The sequence below is a fragment of the Diospyros lotus genome, chromosome 5 (assembly GCF_014633365.1).
Source record: "Diospyros lotus cultivar Yz01 chromosome 5, ASM1463336v1, whole genome shotgun sequence".
Classification (NCBI taxonomy): Eukaryota; Viridiplantae; Streptophyta; class Magnoliopsida; order Ericales; family Ebenaceae; genus Diospyros; species Diospyros lotus.
Window position 1 is genome coordinate 34,925,088 of NC_068342.1, and position 11,178 is coordinate 34,936,265.

General features: G+C 34.7%; 1 protein-coding gene across 1 annotated transcript; it reads left to right on the forward strand.

The window, feature by feature from the left end:
• Nucleotides 1-3,477: 3,477 nt before the first annotated feature.
• LOC127802227 (uncharacterized) lies at nt 3,478-5,658 on the forward strand. Its single transcript, XM_052337939.1, has one exon. The coding sequence runs from the start codon at nt 3,478-3,480 to the stop codon at nt 5,656-5,658; it is 2,181 nt and encodes a 726-aa protein (XP_052193899.1).
• Nucleotides 5,659-11,178: the final 5,520 nt, after the last annotated feature.

Sequence of the window (11,178 nt, forward strand, 5' to 3'; positions counted from 1 at the left end):
CAAAGCAGTGATGCCGATCCATAATCTCAAACCCTTATGCAAATGCATGACCAATAATATCATCGTGAACATATACACATTTCATCTTGCATGCAAAATGAGGCTGATCATTGCGAAAATCGAGACATCGAGAAGGCAAACATCAAAACTTTTTGTATAACCCTTGAGAACACATTTTTTTAGAATTTCTAGGATTTTTTCCCAGATTTTTCTGACCCTTCACGTGCCTCCACGCACTAGGGCAAGTGGCTGCGCGTGTAGCCACTCGCCGATCATCTTCTCCTGCGTCGGCTAACCGACAATGCTGGTTTTTTATGCCACCTTCTTCTCCTCAATAAGTCGATCACCATGGTGCATCTTGTGCCTTGAACGGAACACCGGAGAGCCCTCAACGGACTGGCCAAAGTCTCGACCAGCTGCCCACCTCCTTTTTCCAGCAAAGCTTCGAATACCCCTCAAATGGCCACCAAAATGCTTCAAATTCTCCAGATTTGATCCTTATCTCATGGGAAACAAAAACCCCTTAATTTGGTGCCCCAATTCATTCAAAAACTTGGTCGATTTGAAACTTGAAATTCTAAAATTTTCGACCACTTTGGATCTCTATTTATACACAAATTCAAACCCCAAAACGATAACTCTCGCTTCAACCAAAGCCACTAGCTTACTCTCTTATCCCAAATGCGTCCAAAATCCACCGAAAGAGCCCTCAAAAGTCAATTTATAGTGAAAAATTTTTTGGCCATTTTCGACCGATTTTTAGCTATTTCATTCATTTTTGTTAGCCATAGATCGCTCTAAGCCAAGCTCCGGGGTCCTTTAGCCCTTTACCTTGAGCTTCCCATGGTCGAAAGTGGCGATGAAGTGGGTGGCCGAAAGCTTGGTTTCCTATGGCTGCCAAGCTTTTCTAGAAAATTGCACTTTCACCCCCCAAACCTCTAAAATGTGTTTTGGTCATTTCTATAAGGCCTCTGAGTTTTCCAAAACTTTTGTTGAGACCCTCACTATTTAAACTTCTCTTTTGACCCCCGAAGTTTCAGAAAAAATGTCATTTCGACCCCCCTCAAGCATTTTTAAAAATTATGCTTAGGCCTGAATCTTTATTTTTAGCCGTAAACCTTTTTATTTCTTCTTGAAACCACTAAAGGGTTGCTCCTTATGCCATATTTGTCTTTTGCGAAGGTTCCGTTGTCCTTTCGGAAGCCTTTTACGACAATTCAGTTTTTTAGCCTGAATGAAACCATGTTTTAGTTCTACCAAAAATCGTCACAATTTTGATTTCTTTTTATACCATAAATCCTATCTCGAGATGCTCATCAAGACCATGTCATTTTCCTTAGACAATTTTGCTCCGAGGCATTCTCTACAGTTGATTTAGTACTTATAATTGCTATCAAGCCAATTTTTTTGGTATTCTAAACTTGCTTAAATTATGTGGCAACTTCACGAAAATATGGGTTCTTACATTCTCCCCTCCTTACAAAAATTTCATCCTCGAAATTTACCATATGATCTAAACCTCAAGATTCGATCCTCGAAATTAATACCTGACTGATCAAATAACTAAGAGAACATACCTTATAAAACCGTTATAGTTCTTCACAAGCGATCACATATCCCAAGGTAAACTATACCGTCTATAATCATATCTTATTCACAAGACCTCTAGCACGTATATTCGATCTGAAACTGGAGAATGCCATTGCGCATCTCAAAATTAGAACCCTTAACCATGCTCATCAATCCTTAGACAAGTACTCTTGTCAACCATGCATGCCTTTAGAATTTCATTCTTAAAACCCATAACCACATATCCTGGTCCTTGAGCCACGAGTCTCAACCCGAGCTCCCTTCCCAGCTAGTATACACATCATCATCATGAGCTTGCGGCTCTTATTTCCACATTAATTTTTTTTTTCTCACTACACCATCCAATCAATATCCATATCACTTCTCTATTGCCAATTTTTCCATGACGTCATTTATCAGGCTTGGATATTTTTTCTTTTTTTCACATTTTTGAATATTAAAAGTGGGTTGTGAAGAGTAATTTTGTGGGTTGTCAATAGAATTTCTCTAATTGTCGAAGGGTTGTCATGAGTTATCGTAAAGGAAGCTAATAATCATGCTTTATTTAGTGGGTTAAGGAAAGTTTCTTCAAAAAAAATTTGCATAGTAGAAATGAAATAAACTCAACTTGAAAATGCTTTATAAAATTTTCTATTGTTTCGTTGGATTGAAGTGATATTAACCCCCCTTTTGAAAGTTTTATATATGTTTTTTTTTCTATAAACAAGATATATTAACAGAAAAATAGCAAAAACGTCTACAAGCGTAAACAGACATGCTCATATACCTCAAAGCAGGGGCGAATTTACGTGTGAGTTGCCCTGGGCTTCAGCCCAGGGCAGCCCACAAGAAAAATGGATTAGATAGGCTAAATTTTAGCCTTATTTGACCCCAGCCCACCCTCAGCCCACCCCAACCCACCGGCCCAACCCCCAGCCCACCCTAGCCCCCCTCTAGAACCCTTCTCTTCTCCAGTCCGCTTCTTCTTCCTCTCCCGACCTCACTCTCGCTCTCTCTCAGACTCTCACCCTCGTCGCGGCGCCGCCTCTCGTCTCGCTCTCTGCCTCCTCTCTCTTTCTTGTCCAGCATCGGGCGTTCACTTTCGCTGGCCCTCGCTTTCTGCATCTCTCTTGCTCGCCCTCGGCCCCTCGCTTTCTTCATCTCTCTTACTCGCGCTCACCACTCGCCCTCGGCCCCTCTTGCTCTCGCCTCTCGCTTGCCCTCGCTGAGCTCGCTCTCTGCCTCTCTCGCTTGCCCTCCCCCTCACCCTCTGCCTCTCTCACTCGTCTCCCTCGCCCTCTGCCTCTCTCGCTTGCCCTCGCCCTCGCGGCCTCGCCCTCTGCCTCTCTCGCTCGCCCTCGCCCTCGCGGCCTCACCCTCTGCCTCTCTCGTTCGCCCTCGCCCTCGCGGCGGCGCGGCCTCGTCTTCTGCCTCTCTCGCTCGCCCTCGCCCTCGCGGCCTCACCCTCTACCTCTCTCGCTCGCCCTCGCCCTCGCGGCGGCGCGGCCTCGCCCTCGCCTCTTGCTCTCGCTGGACCGCTCTCGCCGGCAGCCGACCCTAGCAGCCTAGGTAATTTTTTTTTTTTTTTGGCCTCTGCCTCTGCTTAACAAGTAAAATAAATTGTTTGTGGGTTTTATCTTGTTGATTGATTAATTTGATTCGTTCGTTCGTTAAAGCTGCTGTCTTTTTTGAGCAATTTATAAATAATTTTTTTGCTAATTTTGTGTCTGCTTGGATTGGAGTTGGCTGTTTAACTGCTGCATTCAGTTAGGATTAAGAATTTAGGAATACAATTGTCAATTGTTAATTTGTTTGTTATATTGGCCTTGCATTTGGCTCAAATTAAATATTTTAATTGTTCGATTATTGAATTATGTTATTTTTTGTTTGTGTATCTTAGAATTTAGAATGGAACAACAACCTTCTGCGAAGAAAGGAAAAACATTGTTATCTTTTTTCAGAAAGAGAGATTATCATACTAGTGAAAGTACTTCAATTGATGATGTGCAAAATCGATCTAGTGAATTTACACCAATTTCTTCAAGTTTATCTCCTGAAATTGAACTTTCTCCATCTTCAAATCCTGAATGTCAATGGTCTTCTTGTATTGAACGGGATCCGGGGAAAAGAAAACAAATTTGTGAATATCCTATTAATGCACGGGATGAGATTAGACGGGCATATCTACTAGCTGGGCCATATCAACCATTACTTTTGAATTACAAGAAGACCACTTTTGGAAATCAACGTCGGAGTTTTCAGAAAAATTGGTTCAATCAATTTAGGTGGTTAGAATATTCACCTTCAGAAGACAAGGCATATTGTTTCTACTGTTTTCTATTTCTGAATGATGGTCATTCATCAAATATTTCGACGTTGGCTACTGTGGGATTTGACAATTGGAAGAGGATTAACCAAGGAAATAAATGTGCTTTTCTTACTCATGTTGGTTCTTCACCTTCGTCGCCCCACTTGAATTGTGTGAGAATGGCTGAAGATTTAATGAATCCGTCTCAACATATTGAAAGGGTAATTCATTCACAAACAAAAGAGGAATCTCAGAAAAATCACTTGCGCCTAAGGGCTTCAGTTATAGCTATCAGGTTACTAGCACTTCAAGGTTGTGCCTTTAGAGGTCACGATGAATCTTCATCTTCATTGAATCGTGGAAATTTTATTCAAATGCTTAAGACTTTTGGACAATTGAGTATGGAAGTTGATAAAGTTATATTAGATAATACTCCGAAAAATGCTCAATATATTGCTCCAAATATTCAGAAGGATATTTTGCATATTATGGCTAATAGAGTACGACAGATGATTCGTGAGGATGTTGGAGATGAACGCTTTTGTATTCTTGTGGATGAAGCAAAAGATGAATCTAATCGAGAGCAATTGGCCATTATTTTGAGGTTTGTGAATAGTTGTAGTATTTTGACAGAACGTTTTTTTGCAATCAAAAGCGTTAGTAACACCACGTCCTTAAACCTAAAAAATGAGATTTTTGATATTCTTGCTCGACACGACTTTCAACTTAGCAAAATGAGAGGTCAAGGATATGATGGTGCTAATAATATGCGTGGTACTTGGAATGGACTTCAAGCTTTATTTCTTAGAGATTATCCATATGCATATTATGTTCATTGCTTTGCACACAGGTTACAACTGGCATTGATTTTTGCAGCTAAGGATGTCAGTGTTATTTGGGAATTCTTTTCTCATTTGGATAATGTTATCAATATTATTAATTCTTCTTCTCAGCACATTAGTGAGTTGCAAAATGCTCAAAGAAAAGAAGTTGAGCATATGTTGAGTATTGGAGAGCGTGAGTCTGGAAGTGGAGCCAATCAAATAGGTAATTTGCAACGTGCTGGAGCAACACGTTGGAGTTCCCATTATGATTCTGTAAAAAGCATGATAGGCATGTATTCTGCAACTTGCAAGGTGCTTGAATATCTTAAAGTTCATTGTTCAAAAGCAAGTTCTCGAGCTGAAGTCCGTGGCGCTTATAGACACTTTGCATGTTTTGAATTTGTGTTCAATTTGCTTTTAATGCACAAAATTATGAGAATAACTGATGTTCTTTGTCAAGCTCTTCAAAAAAAATCACTAGACATTTTGGCTGCTATGAGATTTGTTTCTACTGCGAAACTTATCCTTCAAGAATTGAGAGAAGAAGGTTGGGAAGTGTTTCTTCAAGAAGTAAAAGATTTTTGTTCAAGACACAACATTGACATACCGGATCTAGATTCTTCATATATGATTGGTCGTTGTAGGGATGAGACTACAGTTGAGCACCATTATCATTTTGATGTTTTCAATGAAGCAATTGATTTTGTATTGATGGAGTTAAGTACATGCTTTAATGATAAATCAGTAGAACTCCTTTCTCTCAGTGTGGCTTTGGATCCCAGAAATTCATTTGAATTATTCAATAGTGATGATATTTGTACGCTTGCAAAGAAGTTCTATCCTGAAGATTTTAGCAGTCAAGATATTTGTGCTTTAGAATATGAGTTGAAGTATTATGTTCATGATGTGATTGCTGACCAAAGGTTTCAAGTATCTACACTTGTTGAATTGTGCTAGGAGTTGACCAACAGTGGAAGGTCAGATACATACATTATGATAACTAGATTGATTCGTCTTGTATTGACATTACCCGTTTCTACTGCAACTACTGAGCGAGCATTTTCAGCAATGAAACTTTTGAAGACAACACTTCGTAACAAAATGGAGGACGACTTCCTTGCTGATTGTATGACTCTCTACATTGAAAGAGAACTTGCTCTTACAATAGATGTATATTCTGTTGTAGATGAATTTTTTGTTTCAAAACCTCGTCGAGCTCAAGTTTAATGAAAATTTGTTGTATTGACTTTTTGGTTATATAAGAATTTTATTATGTTAACTTTTTAAAATTTTAGCCCCCCCCAACCTAAATTCCTGGATCCGCCCCTGCCTCAAAGTTTATTTATATTAGATATGCAGTTCATGTTATGAATGTACAAGTAGAAAAAAATAAAAATTTAAAATGAATGTTTATTTAGTGACAATTAATAGTTGCACTTTTAGTGCTTATCTATGTATGCAAAGTTTGGATAATGATAATACATCCAAGTTGAACAGTAAAAATATAAATATTAAAAAAAGAATTCAAATTTCAAGATGATATATTCAATTCGAATCGGTAATCCGGGCCTACCCGTTTAGTGGTATGAAGCCTGGAGAGTGCGAGTGGCAGGGATAAGAAGATAAACTTTTAAGCTTCTCGTTCAGATTTCTCTGGCAATTCAAGAGACATAATAGGTTTCCCCGAGTTAAAGAGACATAAATGATTAAACGAAAGAGTTGAGGGGCAAAAAAGTGTTTTTGGCCTTACATTTTCAACATATACAAGATGAACTGCCTTATATATACATAATTTTGATAAAAGTTCATCCCCAAGTTGGTTTTCTTTTATTCTTTATTGTAACTTATTAAATTAGTGGAAATCCACTAATTTGGATTTCTCTAAGAATATTAAATTTAACATAAAGAATAACTTTTATACATTCAAAAATTAATGTTTAACATAGAAATTATTCATATGCCATTATATGTTGTTCCATGTTCTAAATAAGCAATCAAAACTCAATAGAGACTAAATCTTGAGAAGTCATATATATATATATATATATACACACACATATGTGTACTTTTAGTTTATGAAAAATTATATTGCATTGTGTATTAAACCCTTGAATTGTAGATGTATTAAGGTTTGTAAAGTTACATTTTGCTAAGAAAAAAAAAAGCTTTTAACATATGTTAATCCTCATAAATGGTCTGGATTCAGCATTAATCTCTAACGTTTAGCAAGTGTATGTATAAAAACTTGAAGAACCTTAATACACTTAATTAATCATTAATCGGGAATAGATAATGCTTTCTAAAACATCTAAACAATATAACTAATCCTAATGGGGAACTTAGAGTTCCGTTTATCAAATAATCAAGGATCATATAAGAAAAATTTTGGAATATTGAAATTTTATGCACTTGAATTTAACATACCTCCTGTTACCTTCCGAGATTTTGACAATATTCAATGGCTTGATCACTCTGAAGCATTGAGATTGGGAAAAATTATCTGACCACTAATGACCTTCACCAATGCCTCTTTTTCTTACTTATCCCCAACAGTGAAGAAGTGTGTAGATCTGCAAGTTATTCCCTTTTAATAAGCTCCGACAAACACCTTTCTTTGTTTTCCTTACTCCGACTGTCTTGCTTTTTTTTCAGTTGCTTCAGTTTTATCTTCTCCCTTCTGAAATAACCCCTCCACTCTCTGATGCCACATTGTAATTTTTTGTTTTATTTTCTACTACAAATTGTTAGGTTAAAAGTTGATATTTATATAATTATGTTACACAAATTTGTGAACTTTTCATATCTTTTTGGAGAAAGAAAAAAAAAAGAGTATACTTATCAAATGAAATTCTTTGTTTTGTTTTTGAATTTATTTCAAAATGATAGGAAACATCAAACAAACAATTCAGTTTTTGAAATTATGATCAATAAGGATTCAAACCTGATAAGGTACACTATACTTGAGGGCCCTTGTGTAAAATAAGACAATCTGCATGTGATATTTTAATTAATATAGCCAACACATCAGTTAAGTTCTATCCAGCAGAAAATGTTAAACATAAACAATTCACTTTTTATGTTAATTTTGGTACAAATTCATCAAATTGATTGTCTAGTTAAAACTCTTCCCTACTTAACATATCTTATTAACTCAAACTTTTGTGCCCTGATACCTTTATTCCTAGTAAATATGTGTTTATATCAATAGGTCATCATGATAATCTTTATAAATAATTACAAAAAATAATAATAAATAAATATAACTTTGGAATTTGGTAAAACTCTAACTAGTTGAGAATATAGATTGATATCTTAATTCATCTCTCACTATTGAAGTATAATATTTTATCAAGTGCTAGTTTGATTTTGTTTTCAGTTCTCATATATTCTTTTTTTGATTTTGACATTTTGAAAACAAAACAAAAATTGTTTTTGATAAGTTTATTTCTTTTATTTTTTTCTCCATACAGTGATGGAAATTTTGTAAGTTCACATAATGAAATTATATATATATATATAAAATTTTTACCCAATATTTGCAATTCTTTTGTAGAAAATAAAACAAAAGAGGAATAAATAAAATAAAATTTAATTGTGACATGGGAGACTGGGTTTTTACCTAATAGGAGCTTGCTAAAACTGAAACAAGTGAGTAGAGAGTCGTTAGAGTAAGGAAAACAATAAAAGGTGTTTGTTAGAGCTCACCAAAAGGTTGTGACTTGCCGATCTACACCTTCTTCGTTATCGAAGATAGCTAAGAAAAAAGGGGCATTGTAAAAGTTCAATAGTAGTCAGATTTGCCCAAATCTTGGTGATTCAACATGATGAGGCCAGCTTCGTGCACACCAAAAGGCCACGATTTATAAATCAACATACTTCTACAGTACAAAAGATGGAGAAGAAATAAAGGGTATTGTTGAGAGGTATTAGATGTCTGATCTAGAAAAATCTTAGATGATTAAACATGATTAGGTCATTAATGGAGCAAATCACATTCAAATGAAGAGAACAACCAAAGATTAAACACAAGACAAACCAAAATAGAAAGAGATATTGAGGAGGAAAAAGATTGTTAACACCAATAAATCAACAAAAAAAACCTTATTTATATTCTCAATATCAACCATCGAACAATACTATGATAATTAAAAGAAGAACCTGGGGTCTCTTTGTAGTGTCGTCTTTAACAAATAGTTGAAGAAGGGACGGAGAGGGAAAGGTCATAAGAGAAATGAGGGAAGGAGAGAGAGGGTACAGGAAACGAGAATGAGAGAGAAAGGGTTGTAGAGGAAATAAGAAAGGGAAAGAAAGGGTCATAGGGACAATGAGAAAAGGAGTGGGAGGATAGAGAAATGAAAAATGGAGAGGCGAAATAATAATAATGGTTCGCTAAAAGAGAAAAGAAAAACGGAAGACGATAAGGAAGGTTGTTTTTACCCTTCCACCATGAAACCCTAATGGGTTTCCATCAGTATGGCCCAACTTGTTTTTTTATCCCTTTTTCAAGACCCAAAATTTTGGTGGGCTTTACCCTTAGTTAAAATAAAATCAAATATAAAACATATTAGGGATAATAATGCCTTTAAGTTTTTGGGCTTTGAAAACTTGGTGTGCCTTTAACTCTTATTCCTTTTTCAAGGCCCAATAACTTCAATGAAAAAAAAATAAATATAAAACATATTACATCAAGTTATTATAATTAAAAAATAAAAATTATTTTGTAGAAGAAAAAGGAACTAAAAGAAGCTTGCACCATGCCTCGTGTTGAGCATTCCACAAACTAGGTAACTATGCAATAATAATTGAAGGGTGGCCATCTATTATTGTAAGGGATGTCGCTAATCATGATAAGGTAATGCATTATTAGGAGAGTCAAGGCAAGTGTCTTTAAAATTTTAATTATCTAAAATAAGTTTCTTTAAAATTTTTGTGTTAAGTTGAGGTGAATAAATCCAACACCAAAACGTCTTCTAGAAGTATTAGAGCGTGTTATATTTACTATTTTCAGACTATTTTGGAATTTTCAATTTTCTAAAACACTGAAAACTCGTTTACTTTCATATTTTCAAAAATAAGGAAAAAATTTGTAAAAAAAACTCAAAGTAATAAAAAGTCATTTTGAATGTTTTTAGCGAAAACACTCCCAAAATATTGAAAATGCAGAAAATTATCTTTAGACAAACCAAACGCATTTTTCAGTTTTATAAAAATAGAAAACTAAAAATGAATTCAAAACTCAAAATTAAAAATTAATACCCAAAGAGAATGAACCCTTAGCTTCTGTGTTAGTTTGAAATGATATCAAATCTCCCATTTTTTTCCTAAGTTTCATGAATTTGTAGGTTTCCTAAAAACAAAGACAAAAATGATATTTTTTCTTTTGTATATGAAATTGTTTTAAAAAGGAAACAAATAACTAAAAGCAACAATTATATCAAATGAGTCTTAAAAATTGCTTACCAAGGTTCATATACATCAAAGTTTGCTTTTAAGTACTATTTTATTTTCCTAGTTACAAACAATAAAGAGTATATTGATTAAATAAATAATGTGGTTGATAATAGAGAGTTTTTATAGACAAAATTACAAGAGATAAGATAAGACCTATTTAAAAAATGATAAGTCTCGTCTTTATGCTAGTTAGTGATGTTTTACCTTTAATATAGTTTTGATGTTGAAAAATAATTATATTTTGATAATGAAATTATGAATGATTATTATCTTGATGCTCCAAATTAAATGAACTCATATTATTTCTCCAAAGTTTTTCATATTGGTTCTCAAGTTTCAAAGATATTTGATCCAAGTATTTTCTAATATATATGTGTTGTTTATGATTTAGGAGATTGGAAAAATAAAGTATTAAATTTTAATTAAATATCAAAATATTGAAAAATGAAGTTAAAGACAAATTTGTAGCAATTGTCGACTATGCCTTGCATCTGTCGATTATTCTCGTGATTCTGTCAACAGAATAATTTGATCTGTCGATTATTAATGTATATTTTAGAAGGTATTTTCTTCATATTTTTGTTCTGTTGACCATCCCATCTCTTCTGTCGACTATGTCTTATTTTGTTTATGAATATGTCGACTATCTATTGTTTTCTGTAGACTAACTCTTTTCGCAGAAAATCATAACAGCTAGTTTTTCAAACTCCAACGGTCACAAAACGGTTAATTTTGGGCAAAGCTAATGAGATGCTTAGATATACAAATCAATAATGTCTTAAGAAGATTAATGGATGGAAAATAAATTGATTTGAGTTTACATCTCATACTTATCTGTATTTACATTAACTATGCTTTAATTTTCTCTTTTCAAGGCTTTGATCTTCACTTGTAATTATTTACTTTAAACCTTGTATCATTTTGAAAGACATTGTAAGTTTGTAACTAAGAGATTCATCTCTTAATCTCTCATATTGTACTTTTCTTGTACTTCCTAACTTGTGTAGCTAGAGGGTCTACTTGTAT

Bases quoted from the DNA above. Each gene is read 5' to 3' on its own strand.
- LOC127802227 (XM_052337939.1), top strand. From the start codon at position 3,478: ATGGAACAACAACCTTCTGCGAAGAAAGGAAAAACATTGTTATCTTTT.